Below are 27946 nucleotides of genomic sequence, written 5' to 3'. Positions count from 1 at the left end.
GTCACCCGGAAGCAGCTGAGCGGATCCAGGAACTAAAGGAAAATGAAACAGATATACAGACAGCCAAATCGTTTGCAAAGGTGCCTCTGAGCCCCAAAATTAGCTGAACGAACCTCTGATCTTAATTTACGCCTCAGCCCAGCCGCCCGAGATTTCTCCACTTTCACAAGTGTCCCAACAGCCCCAGTTCGGCCTCACGTCAAACCACGAATCGTGGTTAATGACCTAAACCAGCATCAACACCACAGGCTTGCGGAACTCCAATAAGCAATATTTTTTTCTCCTCCTTACGCCCAACTGGCTGCCGTGATTCTCAAAAGCAAGGGGAAAAAATAACACCGACAGGTTTTGACAAGGAGATGCTACGAAGCGAACCACAAACAGACATTTGGGCGCGTATCTCCGCTTTCGCAGGGACCGGTATTGTTATTCATTCATACAACCGCAACTTTGATGGTTTTGCCTTGGGAACCGGCCTTGTGGACACACCTCGACGTTGTGGTTGGTGAGCCAGCTTTGCTGGCTTTAGCGCGGTGGCTGATTATTATTTTTTTACTCAGCAAGCCATGGTTAGGCGAAGGAAAGCTAAGCATTGCAGGGTAAACCAGGATGCAGTTTGCTTCTTAGGATGGATGGAGCTACGATTTGTCCTATGGGGTGTTGTGGGTTGTTTGTTTGATATTTAAAAAGCTCTTTGGTTCATGCATTGCATTGCATTTGCAAAACAAAACGTGGAATTTCAAGTTTGCTAGAATTGTTGAGAGTTGTGGTTGATACTTTCTTTCGTGGAGGAAGGGAAGGAAAGAAGGGAAAAGGAAAGGAGGGAGAGAGGGAAAGACATAGACAATGAAGGAAGAAAAACAGATGGAAGACGGATGAAAGGAAGGAAGGAAAGAATGGAAAGGAGAGAAAGTGTAAGAAAGGAGGGAGGAAAGAAGGAAGGAATAAAGATTGAAGGGAAAGGAAGGATGAGAGAAAGAGGAAGGAAGGAGGGAAGGACAGAATGGGAAGAAGGAGCGAAAGTATAATGGAGAGAAGAAAGAAGGAAGAAAGGACAGAATGGGAAGAAGGAGAGAAAGTATAAGAAAGGAGGGAGAAAAGAAGGAAGGAAGGAGAGAAGGACAGATTGTAGGGAAGGAGGAAAGGTGTAAAAAGGGAGGGAGGAAAGAAGGAAGGAAGATTGGAGGGGAAGAAAGAAGGAAGGAAGGAGAGGAAGGAGGGAAGGACAGAATGGGAGGAATGAGAGAAAGTATAAGAAGGGAGGGAGGAAAGAAGGAAGGAAGATTGTAGGGGAAGGAAGGATAAGCGAGAAAGAGGAAGGAAGGGAGGAAGGAGAAAATGAGAGGAAGGAGAGAAAGTATAAGAAGGGAGGGAGGGAGGAAGGAAGATTGTAGGGGAAGAAAGGATAAAAGAAGGAAGGGAGAGGAAGGAGGGAAGGTATAGAAAGAGAGGAAGGAAAGAAGGAAGGAAGGAAGGAGAGGAAGGACTGAATGGGAGGAAAGAGGGAAGGTAAGAAAGAAGGAAGAGAGGAAAGAAGAAAGGAGAGAGGAAGGAAAGTATCAAGGAATTAATTTTTTAAAAAAATGCACACCGCTGCACGACAATATTTTAATTTGGTCCCAGCCAGAGCAGTACAGCGTCCCAAAGTGTCGCGTCACACCACAACACCCGGCTTGTGAGAAGCCACAACCTATGGTTGGATCGTAGCAACAGGGCTCTCTCTGTGCATATGTAGTGGCAAAAAAAAACCCACCACAAATTCGTTAAAAATAAAACCAGGATTGGGATAGCACCTTCCACCGCCTCCAACAATTACATTTTCTTAATGTATTAGTCAGTGCAAAACAAAAGAGTGCTTTTTGGTAAAAAAAACCAGTTCTGGGTTTCCCAGGCCTGGCGGGGTTTGCGAACGGAAGGAGGAGGGGGGAAGAGAAGAAGGAGAAAGGGAAGGCGGAGGAGAGAGGCCGCCTTTAACAGGATTAAGAAAGCTGTGGGGGAAAAGCCCCTTTAATCTCTAACCTGGGGTTAATCCAGATTAAGTCGACCACCCTCCTTTCTCCACCTCTTCCGATGGTCATTTTGTGGGGGAACGTGAGCCGGCAACAGGCGTTTATTCTCTCCCCCCCCAGGAATTGGGGAGGGGGGCAGCTGTTTGCAGCTTTTTCCCAAAGTCCTTGAACCCCTTGAGTTAAACCTCTAATCCCCCTTGAAACAGAGGGAGGGGGCGGTTTTGCCGGAGGAGATCTTCCCCAGATCCAATTAAGGGGGTCCCGTCTGATCCGGGATTCCGGATAAACCCCAGTTTTCAGGATTATCGGCCTCTTGGGCAAGCTGCCACGGGTGGGCTAGTTTCTCTCTCGTGCAAGCCGCCACCGGCTGGCCTCTCGTGTACACCATCGGTGGATTCTTCTGCACAAGCCGACATCCTACAAAGCTAACATTGGCGGGCCTCTCCTGTATACAAGCTGCCCTAGAGCAAGCCATCGTTACCTGGCTTGCTCCTATGCAAGCTGCCATGGGGCAAGCCGCCATCAACCACCTCTCCTCGTACAAGCCACCATCAGATGAACTCTCTGACGCAAGCCACCATCAAACAAACTCTCCGACACAAGTTGCCATCAACCACCTCTTCTCGTGCAAGCCACCATCGGACAAACTCTCTGACACAAGCCACAATCAACCACCTCTCCTCGTGCAAGTCACCATCAGATGAACTCTCTGACACAAGCCACCATCAACCAACTCTCCTCGTGCAAACCACCATCAGATTCAAGCCACCATCAACAAACTCTCCTCGTACACACCACTATCAAATGAACTCTGCAACACAAGCCACAATCAACCACCTCGCCTCGTGCAAGCCACCATCAGATGAACTCTCCGATGCAAGCCGCCATCAACCACCTCTTCTCATGCAAGCCACCATCAGATGAACTCTCCGATGCAAGCCACCATCAACCACCTCTTCTCGTGCAAACTACCATCAACTGGCTTCTTCCGTGCAAACTGCACTTAAGTTATACCTGTCACACGAAGCTGCCATTGTGCAAACCACCATCGGCCGGCTCTTTCCAGTACAAGCCCCCATCGGCTGTGTCTCTCCCAGTGCAAGCCGCCATCCTACAAGCCCTCATCGTGCGAACGTAAGTTATGGGCTATTGGTGAATTCTCCTGTTGTCGTGCAAGCCACGATTGGTTTGCATCCTCCGATTCCATGGCTTAGTGTGAACTCACAAGCGCGAACTCACAACGTGAGCTTCTCCGGTGGTTAGAAATGCGAGGAATTCGTTAATTAAGTTTGGTTTTATTGAAACATTTCTGCCCCCCCGGGGGTTACCAGGAACGCAGAAATTCAGTCTTTGCCCTGGAGATTGGGTTGCCTGAATAGAGGAAAACAGGGAAGGGAGGGCAGAGGAAACGAAAGATTCAAAAGCCCCGGGGATCAACCATTGTTGAGGCCGAACGGCAGCGCCTAAAAGAACGGGAACCTGAAACTTTTGGCTCAAGAGCCGAAGCAAAAACAGAAACTTGGCTTCCAAATTGTTTTTCTTTCTTCTTTTTTTTCCTCTATTTTTAATCACTTTTGGGCACCCTGATGCTTTCCCCAACGCGGATTAAAAACAACAACGTGCGTTGGTTGGGGATGATGGGAGCTGTAACCCAAGCCATGCAAAGGACATCCCATGGGAGAAGGGGAAGAGGAAGACCAGAAAGAAAGGAAGGAGGAAAGGGGATGAAGAAGGGAAGGGAGGAAGAAGATGGAAGGAAAGAGGAAGAAAGGAAAGGAGGAGAGGGAAGGGAAGGAAGGGAAGGAAAAAGGAAAGGTATGGGAGGGAGGAAAGAAGGGAAGGGAAGAAAGTAAATGGATGGAGAAGGGAAGGGGAAGGAAGGAAGGAGGATGAAAGGAAAGAAAAGGAAAAGGGGGAAAAAGGAAAGGGAAAGAAAGAAGGGAGTAAATGGATGAAGAAGGGAAGGGGAAGGAAGGAAGGAGGATGAAAGAAAAGGAAAAGGGGGAAAAAGGAAAGGGAAAGAAAGAAGGGAGTAAATGGATGAAGAAGGGAAGGGATGGAATGGAAGGGAGGAAGAAGATGAGGAAAGAAAAGAGGAAGAAAGGAAAAGAAAGAAGGAAAGGAAGGGAGGAAAGAATAGAAAGTAAATGGATGAAGAAGGGAAGAAAAGGGAAAGGAAGGAAGGAGGAAAGGAAAGAGGAAGGGAGGAAAAGAAAGAAAAAAGGAAGAAATGAAGGGAGGGAAGGGAAGAAGGGAAGGACAGGAAAGGAAAAAAGATGAGAGTAAAAAAGTCAAAAGGGAAGAGGAAAAGAAGGAAGGAAGGAAGGAGGAAAGGAAAGAGGAAGGAAGGAAAAGAAAGAAAAAAGGGAAAAAATAAAAGAAGGGAAGAAGGAAAGGACAGGAAAGGAAAAAAGATGGATAATAATTGTTTTATAATAATAATAATAATAATAATAATAATAATAATAATAATAATAAATGGAAGACAACCTTTAAGCCAGGCCGAATCCCGGTTCAGACCGACTCAGATAGGGTGGAATCCCCAGAAATGCCTCAAGTGGGCGGGGCTACATAAAGCAAGGGGTGGAGCTAGACTGCTGGAGGGGCGGTCCCTGCTTTTAGGAGCATCCTGGGGGGGGGCAGAGGCGGTGGTGCAAAATGCCCCCCAAAATAGGTATTGGTGGGCTAAGAGAAGTGATTTTGGAAGCGTAAATTGGAGGATACAGCCAAAAGCAGGCTGAAAAGTCTTTAGTGCCTCCAAAATTCTCCATCCATCTCCAGAATATAATTTAATGCCCGAGCCGGGGAAATATTGCCTGGTCTCACAAACCGCAGCAGAAATCCGGCAAATCTGATTTATAAACCAATTCCAGATATTGAATTGGAGGCCGGAGCGTGGCTGAAAAGGGGACGTCAAAGGCTTAAACTGCCTTTAAAGTGAGGTCCTGCCCAGTCAACATCCTTTCCATGAGAGAGAGAGAGAGGGAGGGAGGCACGGGGAGGGAAGAGGGAAAGAGAGAGGGAGAAAAAGAGAGAGGAGACAGAGAAAGAAAGAGAGAGAGAGAGAAACAAAGAAAAAGAAAGAGAATGGGGGAGAGAGGGAGAGAGAAAGAAGGAAGACAGAGAAAGAATAAACACACACAGAGAGAGAAAAAGACAAAGATGGAGAGAAAGAAATAAAGGAAGAGAAAGAAGGAAGGAAAGAAAGAAAGGGAGAGAGAGAAAGAAAGACACAGAAAGAGAGGGAGGGAAAAAGAGGGAGACAGAAATTGAGAGAGAAAGAAGGAAGACAGAGGAAGAATAAAGAAACATACACAGAGAAAAAGACAAAGATGCTGAGAAAGAGAAACAGAGAGAAAGAAAGAAAGAAAGAAAGAAAGGGAGAGAGGGAGGGAGAGAGAGGGAGACAGAAAGGGAGGAGAGAAAGAGAGAGGGAGGAGAGAGAATGAGAGAGAAAGAGAGAGAAATGAAGGAAAAAAGAGAGAAAATGGGGGAGAGAGACAGAGCAAGAGAGAGAGAAGACAGAGAAAGAAACACAAAGATGGAGAGAAAGAAAAACAGAAAGAGAAAGAAAGAAAGAGAGGGAGAAAGAGAAAGAGACACAGAGAGAGAGGGAGGGAGGAGACAGAGAAAAAAGAGAGAGAAGGGAGAAACAGAAAAAAAGAAAGAAGGAAAGAAAGAGAGAAAGGGAAAGAGAGAGAAAAGACAGAAAGAGAAAATGATAAAAAGAAAGAGGGAAACCAAAAGAGAAAGAGAGAATACCAGAGAAAAAGGAAAGGAGAGAGAGAGAGAGAAAATATGAAAAAGAGAAAGAGAGGGAGAGGGGGAGAGAAAGAGAGGGAGGGGAAAAGATTTGGTGTGGAGCAGACAGGTTAATAGGATTTTGCTTAATTTTAAAGGCGATTAAAGATAATAAGAAAAAAATCTCCTCCACCAGGGAAGGAGGGAGGGTGTCACAAACACACACACACACTCACTCACACACCTTCTCCTCTGCAGAAACTGAATTTGGGGAGGGGGTCCTTTGTTCTCAAACAGCCCAAAATACCTCTCTCTTATTATCTGGACCGGTTTTTAGAGCAAGGATGCTATTCCACCGATGCACAAAGATATTTATATGCACAAAACACACACTCACACACTGTAAGTGTGGGTCCCTGTATGAGCTTTAATTCAAAATCCACACAAGCCATTTTTCTCTCTCCCCCCCCTCCCCGCCCCCCTGCAAATAAACCTCGGCGTTGCAATAATACCTCTCTAATAATAGCGAAAAGAAATCACCATTTCAAAAATTGCCTTTTTTCGATTTCTCTGGGCCTTTTTGTCTATTTTTTAAAATCGAAAGCGGGGCCTGTGTTTTATTATTATTCTTTTATTTCTGCATTATGGCTCTTTTTTCTTTTTCCCCCCTCCTCCCTGGTTTGCAAATTTCCTCGAAATTGGGGTTTTCTTGGAAGATGAGAGAGAGAGGAGGGTGGCGGCAGCAGGGAAGGAAAATTAAAATTAAAACTGTTCTTTTCTTAACAACGGCTTTCGCACCCAACTCTGGAGTAGAAACCGACTCCGGTGGGAAACGTGTTTTTCCAACTTTTTTCAAAAGGCAGATTTTTTGGGGGCAGGGGGGCCAGAATAGAAAGAGGCGGTGGGGGGGAGAAGAGACCCCTTCCTAGTTTTTTTGATCGCAGCTTGTCATGCCAGGAAAGGAATTTTTAAAAACATATTTTTTTCCCCCCTGCCCGTTTTGAATGTCAGGATTGGCTCATCGCGCGTTGAATCATTCTGGAAATAACAGCTCGTCCTAAGGAAGGGTGTAAAAGCATAAAAATATAAAAGAAAGAAAATGGAAATGTATTTGGCAGGGCCCGCAAACTGCTTGTGGATGCAAAGGCGCACGGTTGGTCCAAAGGTCTATTTTGGCTATTAATAATAATAATAATAATAATAATAATGAAGTATGTGATAAATTATGAATAGTTTCTTTTGTTAAAGGTATATATAGAGGTATAGCAAGCAGGAAGAGGGAGATTGTGATCCCCTTATATAGAGCGCTGGTGAGACCCCATTTGGAATAATACTGTGTCCAGTTCTGCAGACCTCACCTACAAAAAGATATGGATAAAATTGAACGGGTCCAAAGACGGGCTACCAGAATGGTGGAAGGTCTTAAGCATAAAACCTATCAGGAAAGACTTAATGAACTCAATCTGTAGAGTCTGGAGGACAGAAGGGAAAGGGGGGACATGATCAAAACATTTAAATATGTTAAAGGGTTAAATAAGGTCCAGGAGGGAAGTGTTTTTAATAGGAAAGTGAACCCAAGAACAAGGGGACACAATCTGAAGTTAGTTGGGGGAAAGATCAAAGGCAACATGAGAAAATATTATTTTACTAAAAGAGTAGTAGATCCTTGGAAGAAACTTCCAGCAGATGTGGTTGGTAAATCCACAGTAAATGAATTGAAACATGCCTGGGATAAACATAGATCCATTGTAAGATAAAATACAGGAAATAGTATAAGGGCAGACTAGATGGACCATGAGGTCTTTTTCTGCCGTCAGTCTTCTATGTTTCTATATACTGTATATAATTTTTTATTAGCTATATGATAGAATATTAAAATGTAGATCAAAGAGATTTTATTTATGTCTGCATTGGTGTAATTTAACTTTTTATAGTAAGATGGAGAAAAAGAATCTATATTTAGACTTTTAAGTATTGACAATGTTGGAAGTAGAGTTGGAAGGGACCTTGGAGGTCTTCTAGTCCAACCCCCTGCTTAGGTAGGAAACCCTACACTACTTCAGACATATGGTTATCCAACATCTGCTTAAAAACTTCCAGGGTTGGAGCATTCACAACTTCTGGAGGCAAGCTGTTCCACTGATCAACCGTTCTCACTGTCAGGAAATTTCTCCTTAGTTCTAAGTTGCTCCTCTCCTTGTTTAGTTTCCACCCATTGCTTCTTGTTCTACCCTCAGGTGCTTTGGAGAATAGCTTGACTCCTTCTTCTTTGTGGAAACCCCTGAGATACTGGAAGGCTGCTATCCTGTCTGCCCTGGTCCTTCTTTTCATTAAACTAGACATAAACCCAGTTCCTGCAACCGTTCTTCGTATGTTTTAGCCTCCAGTCCCCTAGTCCTCTTTGTCGCTCTTCTCTGCACTTTTTCTAGAGTCTCAACATCCTTTTTGCATCGTGGTGACCAAAACTGAATGCAAATATTTCAAGTGTGGCCCTGCCAGGGCCTTATAAAGTGGTATTAACACTTTACATGATCTTGATTCTATTCCTCTGTTAATGCAGCCTAGAACTGTGTTGGCTTTTTTGACAGCTGCTACACACGGCTGGCTCCTATTTAAATGGTTGTCCACTAGGACTCCAAGATCCCTCAGAGAGGGACGGCATACAAATCTAATAAATTATTATTATTATTATTATTATTATTATTATTATTATTATTGTTGTTGTTATTGTTGTCATTATTATTATTATTATTATTACTACTACTACTACTAATAAATTATTATTATTGTTGTTGTTGTTGTTATTGTTGTCATTATTATTATTATTATTATCACTACTACTACTACTACTACTACTACTACTACTACTACTCCAGTTGAGCTTCCCGGAGTTCGAGGCACACGCCCTGAAACGGATCATCATGGCAGAGCTAAAACGGATAACAGGAGAATTTCTGCCAAACCAGTTTGGCCAAAATGGTTCGGCGTCGAGGCGAGTGACCACTGCCACCACAAGTTGCCACTTCCTGGAGAGGTGGCATCTCGGGTTTGCGATCAGCAGATGTTCTAACCAGCATCAAGTTGTCCTGGCTTGGAAAACCAAACAAAAAACGCTTTTTGGGTTGGCTTGGGAGTCCTTGGTTTGCCGTATTTCATTTATTTCATTTCATTTATTGGATTTATATGCCGCCCCTCTCCGAAAACTCGGGGCGGCATATAAAACTCGGGGCGGTATTGCACAGTGACTGTTTGAAGTTGGGGGAAAAAGTTGTTCCTGTATTAAAAAATGTGTCCTCCACAATCTAGCGTTATTACCATCTAACTGCGACCTGGAAGTAGTGAATGCTTTTATCTTAGGGGTTTTCAGGAAGGACTTATCAGGAAAGACTTAACGAACTCCATCTGTATAGTCTGGAGGACGGAAGGGAGAAAGGGGGACACGATCGAAACGTTTAAATATGTGAAAGGGTTCAATAAGGTTCAGGAGGGAAGTGTTTTTAATAGGAAAGTGAACACAAGAACAAGGGGACACAATCTGAAGTTAGTTGGGGGAAAGATCAAAAGCAACATGAGAAAATATTATTTTAAATACGTGAAAGGGTTAAATAAGGTCCAGGAGGGAAGTGTTTTTAATAGGAAAGTGAAGACAAGAACAAGGGGACACCATCTGAGGTTAGTTGGGGGAAAGATCAGAAGCAACATGAGAAAATATTATTTGACTGAAAGAGGGGTAGATGCTTGGAACAAACTTCCAGCAGACGTGGTTGGTCAATCCACAGTAACTGAATTTAAACATGCCTGGGATAAACATATAGATCCATCCTAAGATAAAACACAGGAACTAGTAGAAGGGCAGACTAGATGGACCTGGAGGTCTTTTTCTGCCGTCAATCTTCTAGGTTTCTATGTTTTAAATTGTTTTTATTTAATTTTTTTTCACTTGTTGTAAGCCACCCAGAATCCGCAAGGAATTGGGCGGCTTATAAATTTAATAAATTTAAATTATTAGACAACCCCGCCATTATTAGACAACCCCGCCATTCATGGACAGCCCAGCCATTTCTGGAAACCCTAATTCGCCTTCGACTTACCGCCACGCATTCAGTGACCGTTCAAAAATACGGCGGTGGGAAAAAAGAAAAATAGGACCACTCCTCATATTACAACTGCTGTAGGATTCGCACGATCAGAATTCAGGCATTGGGTCATCACTGCTTACTTATTATTATTATTATTATTATTATTATTATTATTATTATTATTATTCCTGCCTAGGCAGGGGTTGGACTGGAAGACCTCCAAGGTCCCTTCCAACTCTGTTATTCTGTTGTTGTTGTTGTCGTCATCATCATCATCATCATCACCACCACCACCAGAATAACAGAGATGGAAGGGACCTTGGAGGTCTTCTAGTCCAGTGTTTTTCAACCAGTGTGCCGAGGCACACTAGTGTGCCGCGAGACATGGTCAGGCGTGCCGGGAAGAAGGAAGCTCAGGTTCCAATCTTGCAACTTTTTGCTGAGAGCAAGAGAGAGAGCAAGAGAGAGAGAAAGAAAGCAAGAGTGAGAGAGAATGAAAGCAAGAGAGAGAGAGAGAGAAAAAAAAATGAGAGGAAGGGAGAAAGAGCGAGAGAAATGAGCAAAAAAGGGAGGAAAAAAAGAAAAATAAGAAAATGATTGAGACAGAGAATGAGAGGAAAGAGAGAGAAACAAAAGAGAGAGAGAAGTGACTCTTGATTTAAAGCATATGATAAAAAGCACCCAAAGAATAAGAGAGAAAAAACCCCCAGCCCTGACTTAATTTTGGGAATGGTTCAAGAGTGTGTACACACACACACACACACACACACAAGGGGGGGAGGAGACAAGGATGGAAAAAGAGAGGAGAGTGTCTTAGAGTGTCATTTTGGTTGGTGGTGTGCCCCAGGATTTTGCAAATGTAAAAAAATGTGCCGTGGCTCAAAAAAGGTTGAAAATCACTGTTCTAGTCCAACCCCCTGCTTAGGCAGGAAACCCTACACTACTTCATACAAATGGTTATCCTACGTCGTCTTTAAAACATCCAGTGTTGCAGCATTCACAACTTCTGGTGGCAGGCTGTTCCACTGGTTAAATTGTTCTAACTGTCAGGAAATTTCTCCTTCGTTCTAAGTTGCTCCTCTCCTTGTTTAGTTTCCACCCGTTGCTTCCCAGGTGCTTTGGAGAATAGCTTGACTCCCACTCCTTTGGGGCCACCCCTCAGCTATTGGAAGGCTGCTATCCTGTCTCCCCTTCGGTCGATCCCTCAACCCAGGCTGCAGTAGATCCGAAGATCCTTTCCAAGCTTCCTGAGACGAATCTGGGTGGCTCCAGGATTCATCAACACCCAAGTCACATCTGCCCTTGTCCAGAGGAATACAACACAGCCCTGCACGTTGCGAGCACAAGGACCAAGATTATAAAACTCGGGGAGGTTGCGGAACCAAATTAAGGGCAGTGGGTTCGAACCCGGGAGGACTTCCAAGGCTGGGCGAAAAATATTCGGCCCATCAAAAAATACAATAGATTTAATTTGCAAAAAAATTAAGGGCCAGATCTGGTTCGGATGGCAGATCTAACAGGGGGGAAAGATTCCAGGGGTGGTAGAAAAGAAAGGGAGGATCCACCAGACTACACCCCAAAAAAGGTGGCCTTTTATACCTGTGTCCCAGGTGGGTTTGGGAGAAAGGTGGCCGGTGGAAGGAACGTACCACGAAACGAGGACCAGGGGCAGATCCCTGCAAGATTTCGGGGCACGAAATCAGAGAGCTGGGTTCAAGGAAAGCTGCCAAGAAGAAGGGAGGGGAATACATCCCCCCCACCCAAAAAAGATGGAGGATCACGGAACGGGCCCGGGGATGAAGATCCGCAGCGCAAAAGGGTTGAGAACAAAGAGCGAGGGCTGTTTGCACAACCGTGGTTTTGTTAGCTGGCTGGAAAAGGGCCGTGAATTGGCCGTAAATCACCGTCCAGAAGGAAAGAAGAGGTCTTTTCTACGGAGACATATATATATATATATATTCCAGCCCGCTAAAGATTTACGTCTTTCGGCGACGCCATTCGGAGACGTCGTTTTTCCCTCCCGCGGGCAGGGAGGTCTAAATGAACTGGTCAGCCGGGTTTATAGACCCCCACCACCACTGCCCACTTCAGGACCCGGCCTAGCGAGACCCACTCCACCCTTCAGTGCAGCCAAGCCGGCTTTTGCCGCACTGCTCCACCATAAATATCCACGACGCGCCGGCAAACCCAGCTCTGCGGCAGGCGCGACTGTGGTCCTTTCTCTCCCGTGTGCTTTACGACCGGCGCTATTGGGGGGCCAAAGCTGGGACGACGGGACCCCCAACTAGAATTGAGGGGTGGGGATGCCCACGGAAGAGGCCCGAGAGGAGATACAGGTTGCGGTGAGGCGTCGGGGAGCTTTGAAGGGGGGCGTCCGCCCCCCAAAACCGAAAGGGTTCTCTGACCCTCTCGGCATCATGGAGACGGTCCAGCCCGCAGGGGAAAGAAGTGTTCACCTGAAGATTTCCTTAGCAACCGTCTTCGGCCGGCCAAATTAGCCAAGGTGGATGAAAAGGAGGACAAGGGGAGGATGGAAAAATATGGCCCTTTCCTCGCGCTTTCTCTCTCTCTCCGCCATTGTTCGGTGCCTGCCAAAGCCCCAATTCACAGGCGCAATTTATGGACGCCGGCTTCCGCTTGAAGGGACATTCTCAGAAGGAGACGGTGTTCCCCCTGAAGAAGTTTGAGGAACCGGAGGGACGTGGAGTAAGAGGCGTGAGAGAGCCCGAGGGCCAAGGACGGACGGACAGGGAAGGAAAAGAGACGCACGCACGCCAGGCCGGGGTTCGCGGGGTGGTACAAATGGCGGCCTGGCACGGAGGGACTGCGACGGCACCGGGGCTCCTGCGCATGAGACGGGAAGGAGTGGGCAGCGGTGTGGCAGGTGTATCAAGAAGGGGGCCGCCAACAGAGGGGCCCACCGGTGGCCACGACTGCGCGGCGTGGAAAGAAGAGGGGCCGGTTCTGAATGGCGCCACCTTCCTTCCTTTCACCTGGCGTGTGGGTTTTTTTTAAAAAAACCTGTGGTTCTTCATGGAGCGTTACAGACAATGTACGGTGCCCCCCAGGACCCCCCCACACACACTCTGTCGTTTTCAGCGGCCCTCCCCCCCCCCCCACCTCTGATCCGGTTCCCTGCGGCTTGCCTTGGCAGCCATGACAATCCCCAAATTATGGCTCCGACCGTTGACTCATTTATCCATCTGTGTAGCGAGAGGAAAGGTTGCCCGAGGAAGGGAAGGAAGGAAGGAGGGAGGGAGGGAGGAGAGAAGGAAGGAAGAAAGGAAGAAAGGAAGGAGGGAGGGAGAGAAGGAAGGAAGGAAAAGAAAGTAAGAAAAAAGAGAAAGTAAGAGACACACAGAGAGAAGGAAGGAAGGCAGGGAGGGAGGAAGAGAAGGAAGGAAGGGGGAAAAGGGAGGAGAAAAAGAGAAAGTAAGAGACCCGACAGAGAGGAGGGATGGAGGGAAGGAGGAAGGGAGAGAAAGAAGGAAGAATGGAAAAGGAAGGAAGAGAAAGAGAAAGTAAGAGACACAGAGAAGGAAGGAAGGAAGGAAGGAAGGAAGGAAGGAAGGAAGGAAGGGGAGGGGGAATTCTAGCCGTGTCCCTGTGAAGGACACAAGGTGATTTATTACCATTGGGGCCGGCCAAAGGGATGCGGACGGCCGGGTTCTGAGATGGATGGAGCTGCTGGACTACAACTCCCAGAGTTCCCAGCCAGGCTGAGAGGGAGAGGCAAGGGAGGGAGGGGGAAAGGAGGTGTCTGTCCCCCCAATTGGGAATTCAGTCTGCAGGCTGGTGGGGGCGGGGTAGGGCTTCCCACAGCAGGGGTTTGCTCAGGAAGGAAGGAAGGAAGGAAGGAAGGAAGGAAGGAAGGAAGGAAGGAAGGGTGTGAGAAAGACAGCAGGGATGGGGAGAGGGACAATGGAAGGAAGGAGGAAAGGTGAAAAAAAAGGAGGGAGGGAGGAAGGAAACAATGGAGGGACAGAGGTGGGAAAGGGAGGAACAGAGGGAGGAGAATGAAGAAGAGGGAGGGAGGGAGGAGAGAATGGAAGGAAGGAAGGAGGAAAGGTGAGAAAAAGGAAGGGAGAAAGGAAGGAAGGGAGAAGGAAGGAAGGAAAAATATGAGAAAGACAGCAGGGAGGGAAGGAAGGAAAGAAGGATTAGTGGGGGAGAGGGAGGGAAGGAATGGGAGAATGGAAGGAAGGAGGAAAGGTGAGAAAAAGGGAGGGAGGGAGGAAAAGTGTGTGAAACAGTGGAGGGGGAGGGGGAGAAAAGGGAGGAACAGAGGGAGGAGAATGGAAAGAAGGGAGGGAGGAGAGAATGGAAGGAGGAGAGGAGGAGGAAGGAAGAAAAAGTGTGTGAAACAATGGAGGGGGAGGAAGGAAAGAAGGAGGGGGAAGGAGGGAAAAGAAGGGAGGAGAGAGGGACAGAGGAAGGAGAGTGGAAAGAGGAAAAGAAAGGGAGGAAGGAAGGAAGGTGAGTGGGAAGGAAGGAAGGAGAGACTGGGAGGAAGGAGGAAAGGTGGGGAAAAAGGAAGGGCGAAAGGAAGGAGAGGCATGAGGAAGGTAGGAAAAGTGGGCGAAAGAAGGGAGGGAAGGAAGAAAACAGGAGGTAAAGGTGAGGAAAAAAGAGAGGAAGGAAGAAAGGAAGGGAGGAAAGTGGGTGAAACAACGGGGGGGGAGGAAGGGAAAGAGGAGAAAAAGAGGGAAAGAAGAAGAGGGAGAAAGAGAGAGAGGGAGGAAGGAAGGAATTGGAAAGGCAGGAGAGAAGGAAGGAAGGAAAGCATGAAAGAAAGAGAGGGAGCCCAGCCCAGGGACCCTGCTGAGACACACACACCCCCCCCAAAAAACCAGGAGGAAACTTCCGGTCAGCTTTTTTTTTAATGTGAGGGGTGGGCTTGTCTGCCCGTGTGGAAGTTAAACTCCCCCACCTTTTTTTTTTTTTTTGGCCAGACTTTGCCAGGGCTAAAAAACGCTCCTTGCCTGGTTCGATCCTGGGAAGACTCACTTTTTTTTGCCAGCCAAGGCAGAAAAATCTGCAAAAAGGCCAGATTGGGGGTGGGGGCAAAGCAGGGGCGGGGCATTCCCGACCCTCGAAGGCCCCCGACCCTCCGTCCGCCGCCCCATTGCCCCACCCACCACCTCCGCTGCTCGCTCACCCCAGAGCCCGGCTGGTTGATACACAACCTCGCCCAATTTTTTTTCTCTCTCGCCCCCTGGGGATGCCTGGCGTTGCCTGGGCACGTGCCACAGGGTGCCCTGGGTTGCCCCGGAGGGTGGCAGCGAGGCCAGGAGTGCCCGGTTCTTCCCTCTCCCTTCCCCGTGGGTGCCAGGCAAACTGGGAGGAAGGAAGGAAGGAAGGAAGGAAGGAAGGAAGGAAGGAAGGAAGGAAGGATAGATAATACAGTTGGAAGGTCTTCTTGTCCAAGTTGGAAGGAAGGAAAGGAGAGGAAAAATAAATATAGGTCATGACACGCGCGCACTCCGGCGCACAAAGCAGACAGCCCATCCACCGATCCCCGCCCGGAGACCCCGCCCGGAGACCCCCCCCCCCCCCGGAAAAGGGTCTCCCCACGCCGGCGCTTGGAGGGCGTCGATAGGGTCGGGGGGGGGGCAGGGGAACGCCCCTCCAAGCCCCCTCTTCGCCAACTCTCCCACCGTCGCAGAGCAAAGGACGCGCGTTCACACGACCCTCTTCCCTTCGCAACCCGCCGGCCCGGTCGGGCGAGAGGAAAGGAAAGCAGGAAAGAAAAGGAAAGGAAAGAAGGAAGGAAGGAAGGAAGGAAAAATAGAAAAGGAAAGCAGGAAGGAATTAAAAGGAAAGAAGGAAGAGGAAGGAAAAAAGGAAAAATAGAAAAGGAAAGAAGGAAGGAAGAAAGAAAGGAAAAGGAAAGAAGGAAGAGGAAGGAAAAATAGAAAAGGAAAGTAGGAAGGAAGGAAGGAAGGGAAAGGAGGGAAGGAAAGAAAAAAGTCAATTGGAAGGAGGGAAGGAAGATCGGAGCAGGGACGGAAGGAAAGAAATGTGTAGAGGGAGGGGAAGAAGGAAGGAAAGAATAGGAAAGGACCGATGCTTTGGGGCAAAGCGGACACCCCCTCTCGCCGCCCCCGTCCAGCGGCAACCCCCCCCCCTCAGTTCTGCCTTGACTTTGGCGGGGATGTGGTGATTGGAGGGGGGGGGAGAGAGCTAGAGAGCAAGTGAGGGCGGGGGAGGGAAGGGGCGGGGGTCCCCGTCCAGACAGCCGCCAGACGGGGGAGGACTGTCAAAGAGCTCGAGCGAGGAATCTCTCTAGAGAGGGACGGGGGGCGGAGGGAGGAGACGGGGGGCGCATCCCTGCAGCGGACCGACACCCCCCCCCCGGGTCCGTAGACGCAGGCCCCTTCCCAGACCCCTCCCAAGACGCCTTCCCTCTTCCCAGAGTCCCTAAGACCCCAGACCTGGAGGGTCTAGCCCCCCAGGACCCATTCTCCCTTCCCAATCCCCAAGACGCCTTCGAGACCCCTCCCCAAAACCTTTCCAAAACCGCTTTTCAGAGCCCCCAAGACCTCCAGACACCAAGACCCCCTCCCCCAAACCATGGACTCCCCCCAACACCCCTTCCCCGGCGCTCCAAGACCCCTTCCCCTTTCTCAGAGCCCCCAAGACCCTTCTCTAGACAAGACCCCTCCCACAAACCAGACTGCCCCCAACATCCCTTCCTAGGCGCTCCAAGACCCCTCTCCAGACGCCTCCGGGACCCCTCCCTCCCCGTTCCTAGACACCCCCAAGACCCTTCACAGACGCTCCAAGACCCCTTTCCTCTTCCCCAAGCCCCCCTCCAGATGCCTCCAAGCCCCCTCTCCAACACCCCTTCACTGACCCCCCAACACCCCTTCCCAGGCGCTCCAAGACCCCTCCCCAAGACCCGTTCCTATATCCCCCGAAAACCCCTCTCCAGACGTCTCCAAGCCCTCCCCGTTCCTAGACCCCCCAAGACCCTTCACAGACGCCTGCAAGCCCCCTCCCCAACACCCCTTCAGTGACACCCCCAAGCCAACCTTCGCTTTTCCAAAACCCCGCCAGCCCCCTTCCCTTGTTTTTTTAAACCTCCCCCCCTTTGCTTTCGCCTTCCTCCCCCTCCTCCCCCAAAGCCCTCCCCTCCCCCCAGCCCTTCCCCAACGTGGGAGGGGGGTGGGCTGCTACTCACTGCGGGTTGGAGCTGTTCCAATGCACCGCGTGCCGGTTGCCGGAGCTGCCGCGGCAGAGGAGAAGGACCAGCAGCTGCAGGAGGAGCAGCAGAGGCGGCGGAGACGACGACGAGGAGGAGGAAGAAGAGGAGGATGAAGAAGGCGGCGGGCCGAGGCGAGGCAGCCAGAGCCGGGCCATCCCGCCGGGCTGCGTCCCGGCGCCCCAGCCACCGCGCTGCCCGGGTGCGCAAACGGAGAGAAGGGGGAGGAAAGGTGGAGACGGTGGTGGCTGCGCTCGAACCTCTGCCGCTGCTGCTTGCCTCCTCCGCCGCCGCCGAAGCTTTGCCCAGCGCCGCCCCGGCTCCTCCTCGCGCGCCCCCCGCCGCCGGGACCGCCCCCTCGTGAGCCCGGTGCGCGCCCCCGAGGGTTCCCACGGGCTCGCCACGCTGCGCTCTCGCGTCTTTGCGCGCTCGGGGTTGGTTCTCTCTTCTCCGGCTGAGCCCAGTCGGGAGGGGCGGGGACTAGAGCAGGGGTGGGTGGGAGGGGCCTGGTTAGGCCACGCCCCATTGGGGGAGACCCCCCCCTCTAGCTACCCTCACCACCCCCAATTTCCCCCACCAAGCAGGAAGAAAAGAAAGCTAAAACCTTTCCAGATGTTTTAAAAGCTTTCCCTCCTGGTTTCATCTGCAGGGTTCCGTCAGTGTGAGAGAGACGGTCCTCGGTTTAACGGCCAAGTGGGGAGACCCACGTTTCTTTTGGGAGGGGGTAGTGAGGCAGGTGTGGAGTTTGGGGGCACCCTCGTTTTGCCACCTTTCTCGTCAGGAGGTCAGTCAGTGAAGGAATCATTGCCCATTTACATCAACTCTTTAAGAGGGCATACTGCTTTGCTGCGAAGGTCACCACCGTCGTAAATGCGAGTCGGCGGCTGTGGGGTGTCGGAATTAGGATCGCGTGGCGGGCGGCTCGCGACGGCACCGTTGTTGAAGTTGGAACGGTCGCTGAACGGACTTGAGAGTGGCGAACTCCCCGTATTCTAAGATAACATACTGTACAAGAAATAGTACAAGGGCCGACTAGAAGGACCAGGAGGTCTTTTTCTGCCGTCCATCTTCTATGTTTCTATGTTTCGGAAATCCTCCAGAGCAAGGCGTCTTTTGAGCACGGACAGAGTGCCACGCGCTTCCCTGGGACCCAGATTAAAAGCCCCTTCCCCATTTTTTTCAAAACTCTGGAAAGGGAGGAAGTGTAGAGCAAGCCAGCTTCGACTCCATGTTTGTTTATTTATTTTTATCTAGTTATTTGTATGGGTGGTATACAAAGATATTATCATATTTATATAGATTATACAGTACTAGTAAGAGAGAAACGTGGGGACAGGGGACGGAAGGCAGGCTGGTGCACTTATGCACGCCCCTGACTGACCTCTTAGGAATTTGGGAGAGGTCAACAGTGGACAGTCTAAGGGTAAAATTTTGGGGGTTGGGTGATGCTACTACAGAGTCAGGTAGTGTGTTCCCTGCATCAACTACTACTCGGTTACTAAAGTCGTATTTCCTGCAGTCGAGTTTGGAGCGGTTTACTTTTAAGTTTGTATCTGTTGTGTGCTCCTGTGTTGTTGTGGTTGAAGCTGAAGTAGCCCTTGACAGGAAGGACATTGTAGCAGATGATTTGTGTGTATGTTTTGCTTTTTTAAATAAGGGGGTTTTAGTTACTTTTAAATTAGATTTGTTGTACATTGTTTCATTATTGTTGTGAGCCGCCCCGAGTCTGCGGAGAGGGGCGGCATACAAATCTAATAAATGATGATGATGATTTTATGGGCTATACTTAGGTCATGTTTAAGGCGACGTAGTTCTAAGCTTTTTAAACCTAGGGTTGTAAGTCTGGTTGCCTAGGGTATTTTGTTGCGAGTGGAGGAGTGGAGGGCTCTTCTAGCAAAGTATCTCTGGACATTTTCTAAAGTGTTGATGTCCAAAACGCGGTGTGGATTCCAGACAGATGAGCTGTATTCGAGGATTGGTCTAGAGAAAGAAACATAGACACACAGAAGACTGACAGCAGAAAAAGACCTCCTGGTCCATCTAGTCTGCCCTTGTACTATTTCCTGTGTTCTATCTTAGGATGGATGTTTATCCCAGGCATGTTTAAATTAAGTTACTGTGGATTCTTCCTTCCTTCCTTCTCTTCCTTCCCTCTCTTCCTTCCTTCCTTCTCTTTCCTTCCTTCCTTCCTTCTTTCCTCCCTCCCTTCCTTCCTCATTCATAGAAACACAGAAGATTGATGGCAGAAAAAGACCTCCTGGTCCATCTAGTCTGCCCTTGTACTATTTCCTGAATTTTATCTTAGGATGGATCGATGTTTATCCCAGGCATGTGGATTGAGCAACCACGTCTGCTGGACGTTTGTTCCAGGCATCTACTACTCTTTCACTATGCTCCGGTTAGCAGTGTGAGATTACCGGAGCAGAAGCAACATAGGATTAGTAGGTTAACAACTCTTGAAGCCTTTCGGGCGATGTGGCCGCAGTGGGCTTTGGCCCTTAGGTGGACTCTGTGGTCCGAAAGGCAAAGGCAAGAGTGCCTCTGAGCCCGTGCAGGTGCCCTGCCTCCCACAGCAATGCCGCCAACCCCACTTATCTCCTGGATAAAACCCCAATCCCCAGGGAGCAGCCACCCGGCCTTTCCCTCTCTCTCTGCATTGAGCCCAGAAGTGCTGAGCTAGGGAAACCGGGCGACAGACGCCGGTTTTATGCCCACCCAGTGGGGAGACTCGCAACGGGCGGGGGCTGGCCGTGCCCGAACATGCTGCGGCCGAATTGGACGTGGCGCGTCAGGAATGCAGCCGAGAGCCCCAGGCCAAGGTGGGGGAACCCGTGTCCTGAGCTGCAGAAGCCGACCGAAGCCGGGCGTGGCCTTCCCCTGTGGGGCGCATGGGGCAGGCTAACGGCCTTGGGGAAGGGGTGGACTTTGCTGCGTTGGCGTGAACGCCGCGGGCCCTTCGCCCTCCTTCATTTATTTATTTCCTTAATAAGTTAATTAAGAAGTGTTAATGCCACTTTATAAGGCCACACTAGGAATCCTGTATACAGTTTTGGTCACCATCATGCAAAAAGGGTGTTGAGACTCTAGAAAGAGTGCAGAGAAGAGCCACAAAGAGGACTAGGGGACTGGGGGCTAAAATATACGAAGAAAGGTTGCCGGAACTGGGTTTATGTCTAGTTTAATGAAAAGAAGGACCAGGGGAGACACGATAGCAGTCTTCTAGTATCTCAGGAGTTGCCCCAAAGAAGGAGTCAAGCTATTTATTCTCCATAACACCTGAGGGTAGAACAAGAAGCAATGGGTGGAAACTAAACAAGGAGAGAAGCAACTTAGAACTGAGGAATTTTCCGACCGTCAGAACGGTTGATCAGTGGGACACCTTGCCACCAGAAGTTGCGAATACTCCAACACTGGAAGTTTTTAAGCAGATGTTGGATAACCATTTGTCTCAAGTAGTGTAGTGTTTCCTGCCTAAGCAGGGGGTTGGACTAGAAGACCTCCATTATTATATTATATTATATTATATTATATTATATTATATTATATTATATTATATTATATTATATTATATTATAAGTGTTGGTTATTACCTTTAAAGCCCTTCATGGCATTGGACCAGAATATCTCCGAGACCGCCTTCTGCCGCACGAATCCCAGCGACCGATTAGGTCCCACAGAGTGGGCTTTCTCCGGGTCCCGTCAACTAAACAATGTCGGTTGGCGGGCCCCAGGGGAAGAGCCTTCTCTGTGGCGGCCCCGGCCCTCTGGAACCAACTCCCCCCCGGAGATTAGAACTGCCCCTACTCTCCTTGCCTTTCGTAAGCTCCTTAAAACCCACCTTTGTCGTCAGGCATGGGGGAACTGAGACATCTCCCCCGGGCATATACAATTTATGAATGGTATGTTTGTATGTATGTTTGTTTAGTAAATGGGGTTTTTAAATATTTTAAACTACAATTTAGATTTGTTATGAATTGTTTTATTTTGTTGTGAGCCGCCCCCAGTCTGCAGAGAGGGGCGGCATACAAATCTAAATAATAAATAAAATAAATAAATAATAAATTATATTATTATATTATATTATATTATTATATTACATTACATTACATTATATCACATTACATTATTGTTATTGTTGTTATTATTATTATTAATCATTATCATTATTATCATCCTCACCATTATTATTATTATTAACATTATTATTATTATTATTATTATTATTATTATTATTATTATTATCACAAGTTTTGAGTTTGTTTCCAAATAAACAAAAACACCATGAATAAAAAATTTAAAATGTGTATCAAACCCACTTCTTTCCAAATTCAAAAAATGCAAAATGCAAAGAATGAAATAGATAAAAAAACCAGCAGAGAACCGTGAATAATTTAAAAAAAAATGTGCATCAACACCCCCCCCTACGCGTCCTCAATAACAACTGACGTTATTTCCCCCGAATAAACGCTCGGCACACCGCGCAGGCACAAATCGGTGTTTGGAGACCGGACTCCTTTCGAAAAATAAAACCGTGGCCCCTGATGTCCGGGCTGCTGCCAAAACACACCCAGTGTGTACGTTTGGGTTTGCAAATTGCGTCCTCTGCCTTTCCCACACATTTCCTGGCAAACTCCCTTTCCTGGTTTGCAAATGGCATCTTTGCAAACCAGGAAAGGTAGTTTCCCAGGAAATATATGGGAAAGGCAGAAGGCGGCCTGCCAGAGAACTTTAAACGGACGTGTTGTTACAAGGGTGCAACCTGCATCGACCGGGCTTCTGTAAACACACGGTTGTCGGTTGGACTTATAAAATCCTGGTTTTTTTACAGGACGGAAAGCTCGAAAATGTTGACACTTCTTATTGTCCACACATTCTCTGCCCTACAAGGGGAACAAACACCCGTTTATCCTTGGGTAAATGGCATGGATTGCGCAAGCTTGGGTTTTGTGTGTGTGTGTATGTCCCGAAACAAGCCAAGTTCAAGCTAAGCCACTATCGATATCCTGGCTAGACAGGGCCCTGATATGAGAGCAATCAAGGGTGAAGCTGGAAGGAGCCCTAAAGGTCATGTAATCCAGCCTGCTGCGGAGCATAGGGGGGGAAAAGGGATTAATCACCCAACTTGTTATTCTGTTGTTGTCTGAGTAACGGGTTGGACTAGATGACCTCCAGGGTCCCGTCTAACTCTGTTATTCTGACCTCTGAGAAGAGGGTTGGATTAGATGACTTCCAAGCTCCTCCAAACTCAATTACTCTATCTTCTGAGCAAGGGGGCTGGACTAAATGACCTCCAAAGTCCCCCAAACTCCATTACTCTCTCCTCTGAGAAGCAGGCTGGAGTAGATGACCTCCAAAGTCCCCCAAACTCTATTATTCTGTCCTCTGAGCAAGAGGGTTGGACTAGATGACCTCCAAAGTCCCCCAAACTCCATTACTCTGTCCTCTGAGAAGCAGGCTGGACTAGATGACATCTAAAGTCCCCCAAACTTTGTTACTCTGTCCTCTGAGGAGGGGGTTGCACTAGATGGTCTCCAAATCCCCCCCCCCAATTCTGTAAGTTTGTTGAGCAGGCGGTTGGACTAGATGGCCTCCAAGGTCCCCCTCCTAATTCTGTTACTCTGCCCTCTGAGCAGGGAGGTTGGGCTAGATGACCACCAAGGCCCCTCCCAACGGTGTTATTCTGCTCTTCCCAAATCAGGAGCCTTCTGCCCTCTGGTTTCGACCGCTATTTTTTTTAAAAAATTGGCACAAGGTCAGAGAATTGTTCGAAACCTCTTCCTCCTCCGCCTCCTCAGAGCTGGCTGCTCTCAGACCCACTGATTCATCGCCCCCACCCCCCACCCCACCTAATATGACCCAACCTGGTGCCCTGCCCAAACACGCCCCATACCAGCTTTGCCCTTGGACTCTGGCGGTTGGCATCCACTTTCTCAGTTAAAACAACAGCTATTTCCTTGTAAGGCTATGGTCTTGATGTTGCGCAAGAGAGAAAGTTTAAAAGCTGCCCTTCCTTCCTTCCTTCCAGTTTCTTTCTTTCTTTCCTTCCTTCTTTCCTTGCTTTTCTTCCCTTCCTTCCTTCCTGTTTCTTTCTTTCCTTCCTTCTTTCCTTGCTTTTCTTCCCTTCCTTCCTTTCCTTCCTCTTTCTTTCCTTCCTTCTTTCCTTCCCTTTTCTTTCTTTCCTCCCTTCCTTCCATTCTCTCTTTCCTTCTTCCTTCCTTCCTTCTTTCCTTCTTTCTTTCCTTCCTTCCTCCCTCTTTCCTTCCTTCCTTGCTTTTCTTCCCTTCTTCCTCTTTCTTTCCTTCCTTCTTTCCCTCCTTTTCTTCCTTCCTTCCTTCCTCTATTTCTTTCTTTCTTTCTTTTTTTCTTTCTTTCTCCTCGCTTCCCTGGTTTTGCTGCCTGGAAGCCAGGGTCAGGCGATGCCTTTATGAAGACATGGCTGATCTCAATTAAAATATTATTATAGGAGAGCTTTTATGTCTATCTTGCCTGGCACTGATTAGCAGTCCCCAAACAATCTGGGCAATTATAATGCAGATGTATTTCCTACCTTTTTATCTTTTATCTCCCTCCTTTCCTTCCTTCCTTCCTTCTCTCTTTCCTTTCTCTCTCTCTGTGTTTCTTCCCTTCCCTTCCTTCCTTCCTGTTTTCCTTTCTTTGCCTATCTTTCTCCCTTCCGTACCTTCTTCCTCCCTCTCTTTTCATTCCTTCCTTCCCTGTTTTGCTTCCTGGCTATCTTTCTTTTCCTTTCTTCTACCTTCACTTTCTCTATTTTTCTTTTCCTTCCTTCCTTGTTTTCCTTGCTATTTTTTTTACTTCCTTCCTTCCTCCGTCCATTTTCTTTCTTTGCTTTCCCCCCCTTCCTCCCTCCCTCCTTCTATCTTTCTTTTCATTCCTTCCTTCACTGTTTTCCTTGCTATTTTTCTTCTCCTTCCTTCCTTCTTTCCTTCCCGCCATCCATCAGTTTTCTTCCTTGTCTATTTCTTTCCCTCCATCCATCCCTCCCTTCCTTCCTCTCTGTCTCTTTCTTTCTATCTTTCTTTTCCTTCCTTCCTTTCCTCCCTCCCAGTTTAATATCTCCCCCCCCTTCAGCCACCCCACTTGTTCGATTGCCTTCAAATCCCCTTTTTCCACTCCATGTTTTTATCCTGATCCACAACTGACAACTTGATCCTACCTGCCAAAGGATGAGTAACACAAACTCTGCCAGGCCCTGCGGGCTCTTTCGCCCTCCCCTCTTCCCCCCCTCACCCCCCCCCCAACCACGTCCCCAGCTTGCGCAATTCGAGACAGCGGGCAGTGTGTATGTAGAGCCTTCAACAGGTACGGCAACATGCCAAGTCCAAAGGAACAGGAAAGGGAAACTGCACACCCACGTACGAGCGTGTGTTGTTTGTGTTTGTGCCTGCGCTTGTAGTGTGTGTATGAGTCAACTGGCATTCCACCTTCACGAGTTCCCCCTGGTCATCCCCCACTCAAGCCCGGTTAGTCAAACCGACACAAGCCAACAGGATTTAGGGGTCGGGATTTCTGACAGTCTCCAAATGGGTGAACAGGGCAGTCAGGCGGTAGGGAAAGCAAGTAGGATGCTTGGCTGCATAGCTAGAGGTATAACAAGCAGGAAGAGGGAGATTATGATCCTGCTGTATAGAACGCTGGTGAGACCCCATTTGGAATAATACTGTGTCCAGTTCTGGAGACCTCACCTACACAAAGATATTGACAAAATTGAACGGGTCCAAAGACGGGCTACAAGAATGGTGGAAGGTCTTACGCATAAAACGTATCAGGAAAGACTTCATGAACTCAATCTGTAGTCTGGAGGACAGAAGGAAAAGGGGGGACATGATCGAATCATATAATAATAATAATAACAATAATAATAATAATAATAATAATAATAATAATAATAATAATAATAATAATAATTTATTGGATTTGTATGCCGCCCCTCTCCGCAGACTCGGGGCGGCTAACAACAATAATAAACACAACATGTACAATCCAATAATAAAAAACAACTAAAAACCCCTATAATAAAACCAACCATACACACAAACATACCATGCATAACTTGTAATGGCCTAGGGGGAAGAGATAGCTCAACTCCCCCATGCCTGGCGGTATAAATGAGTCTTGAGTAGTTTACGAAAGACAGGGAGGGTGGGGGCAGTTCTAATCTCCGGGGGGAGTTGGTTCCAGAGGGCCGGGGCCGCCACAGAGAAGGCTCTTCCCCTGGGGCCCGCCAACCGACATTGTTTAGTCGACGGGACCCGGAGAAGGCCAACTCTTAAATATGTCAAAGGGTTAAATAAGTTTCAGGAGGGAAGTGTTTTTAATAGGAAAGTGAACACAAGAACAAGGGGCCACAATCTGAAATCAGTTGGGGGAAAGATCAAAAGCAACATGAGAAAATATGATTTCACTGAAAGAGTAGTAGATCCTTGGAACAAACTTCCAGCAGACATGGTTGGTAAATCCACAGTAACTGAGTTTAAACATGCCTGAGATAAACATATATCCATTGTAAGTTAAAATACAGGAAATAGTATAAGGGCAGACTAGATGGACCAGGAGGTCTTTTTCTGCCGTCAGTCTTCTATGTTTCTATTCCAGAAGACAGGCGCACAAATACAAAACGATCTTGGCAAACTTGAAAAACGGGCGCTATCAAAAAAACTGAAATTCGGGGGTGCAAAAAGTCAGGCTCTGCATTTAGGCAAGAAAAAAACAAATGCACGGGTATAATTTAGGTGGTACTTTGCTCAACTGGAGTAACTGTGAGAGGGATCTTGGAGTCCTAGTGGACAAGCATTTAAACGTGAGCCAGGTGTGTGCAGCAGCTGCCCAAAAAAGCCAACACAGTTCGAGGCTGCGTCAACAGATGGAATCAAGATCATGTGAAGGGTTAATACCACTTTACAAGGCCTTGGTAAGGCCACACTTGGAATATTTGCATTCAGTTTTGGTCACCACGATGCAAAAAGGGTGTTGAGACTCTAGAAAGAGTGCAGAGAAGAGCGACAAAGAGGACTAGGGGACTGGAGGCTAAAACATATGAAGAACGGTTGCAGGAACTGGGTTTATGTCTAGTTTAATGAAAAGAAGGACCAGGGGAGACAGGATAGCAGCCTTCCAGTATCTCAGGGGTTTCCACAAAGAAGAAGGAGTCAAGCTATTCTCCAAAGCACCCGAGGGTAGAACAAGAAGCAATGGGTGGAAATTAAACAAGGAGAGGAGCAAGTTAGAACTAAGGAGGAATTTCCTGACAGTAAGAACCTTAGATTTGAAAATGAAGATAAATTATGCAATGCTTAGCTTTTTTTTTTTTTAGATTGAAACTAGTTGTTGAAGTTGTGTCCTAGTGGACAACCATTTAAATAGGGGCCAGCCGTGTGCAGCAGCTGCCCAAAAAGCCAACACAGTTCTAGGCTGTATCAACAGAGGGAGAGAATCAAGATCACTTGAAGGGTTAACTCTATTTTATAAGGACACAATTGGAATATTTGCATCCAGTTTTGGTCACCACGATGCAAAAAGGATGTTGAGACTCTAGAAAAAGTGCAAAGAAGAGCAACAAAGAGGACTAGGGGACTGGAGACTAAAACATACGAAGAACGGTTGCAGGAACTGGGTTTATGTCTAGTTTAATGAAAAGAAGGATAAGGGGAGACATGATAGCAGTCTTCCAATATCTCAGGGGTTGCCCCAAAGAAGAAGGAGTCAAGCGATTCCCCAAAGCACCTGAAGGTAGGAGAAGAAGCAACGGGTGGAAACTAAACAAGGAGAGAAACAACTTAGAACTTTAGGAGAAATTTCCTGGCAGTGAGAACAATTAACCAGTGGAACACCTTGCCACCGGAAGTTGTGAATGCTCCAACAGTGGAAGTTTTTAAGAAGAGGTTGGACAACCATCTGTCTGAAGTAGTGTAGGGTTATGACCGAAACAAAACCGCCACCCCATCCCTACCCCACAGTGCTATGGCTATGTGACACATTTCTTCCGTCACTCTGACTGAAATTAAATATAATTTAAATACGTTAAAGGGTTAAATAAGGTTCAGGAGGGAAGTGTGTTTTAATAGGAAAGTGGACCCAAGGACAAGGGGCCACAATCTGAGGTTAGTTGGGGGGAAAGATCAGAAGCAACGTGAGAAAATATGATTTGACTGAAAGAGGAGTAGATGCTTGGAACAAACTTCCAGCAGACGTGGTTGGTCAGTCCACAGAAACTGAATTTACTGGGATAAACACAGACCCATCCTAAGATAAAAATACAGGAAATAGTGTAAGGGCAGACTAGATGGACCAGGAGGTCTTTTTCTGCCGTCAATCTTCTATGTTTCTATGACTCCTTTTTGCGACCTCGGTCATACCAGTCACACGGTCGTTCAACAAATCAGGCTTCTCCCCCACTTGACTGTTGCTCGTCGCAAAAGAGGGACCCAGCGCATGGTCAAAAGCAAAAAAAAAATTGCCGAAATCTCACGTGTCTTCGCAAAATCTTGCTCGGACGCGCGCAAGATTCGCACGCGGCTCCATTTTCGCACCGGCGTCGGCCGTACCAGTAGGAGCCCGTTACTGGGAAGTTAGGTGGTCCGGCGGTTCGAAACCACCGGGAAAAAATAATAAAATCAAATAAAACGACATAAAAATAACATCCATCCATTATTCATCGGAGGGAAACGAAGTGTACAAAATGCAACACAGGGATAAAAAAACACACTTTAGAGGGCTGATCGGGGGGGGGGGAAGAGGAGGGGGGTTGAGGAAGGGGGGCTCGGAGGGGGGAAAGCCCACCTGACATGATTCCGGCGGTGCACGAACATGTGGGAAACAGCTGCGCCGCTGCGCCGTGCCGGGTTTAGCAGCGGAGTTTGAAACCAGATTTAACAGAGGATGTTAAGGGGGGTAGG

At 47.9% G+C, this 27946-nt stretch overlaps 1 protein-coding gene across 2 annotated transcripts in view; it reads right to left on the bottom strand.

Moving 5' to 3' along the window:
• Nucleotides 1–17405, bottom strand: part of EFNA3 (ephrin A3) — a 43171-nt gene extending 25766 nt beyond the window's left edge. The window contains exon 1 of one of the 2 annotated variants that reach the window (XM_070766200.1): nt 17013–17405. In XM_070766200.1, the coding sequence (XP_070622301.1) occupies nt 17013–17191 (179 nt within the window). In that variant the 5' untranslated portion in view covers nt 17192–17405. The remainder of the gene's footprint in view (nt 1–17012) is intronic. The other variant, XM_070766199.1, reaches the window with a different exon arrangement.
• Nucleotides 17406–27946: the final 10541 nt, after the last annotated feature.

The sequence above is a fragment of the Erythrolamprus reginae genome, chromosome 13 (assembly GCF_031021105.1).
Source record: "Erythrolamprus reginae isolate rEryReg1 chromosome 13, rEryReg1.hap1, whole genome shotgun sequence".
Classification (NCBI taxonomy): Eukaryota; Metazoa; Chordata; class Lepidosauria; order Squamata; family Dipsadidae; genus Erythrolamprus; species Erythrolamprus reginae.
This window is presented reverse-complemented; position numbering and strand designations above follow the sequence as displayed.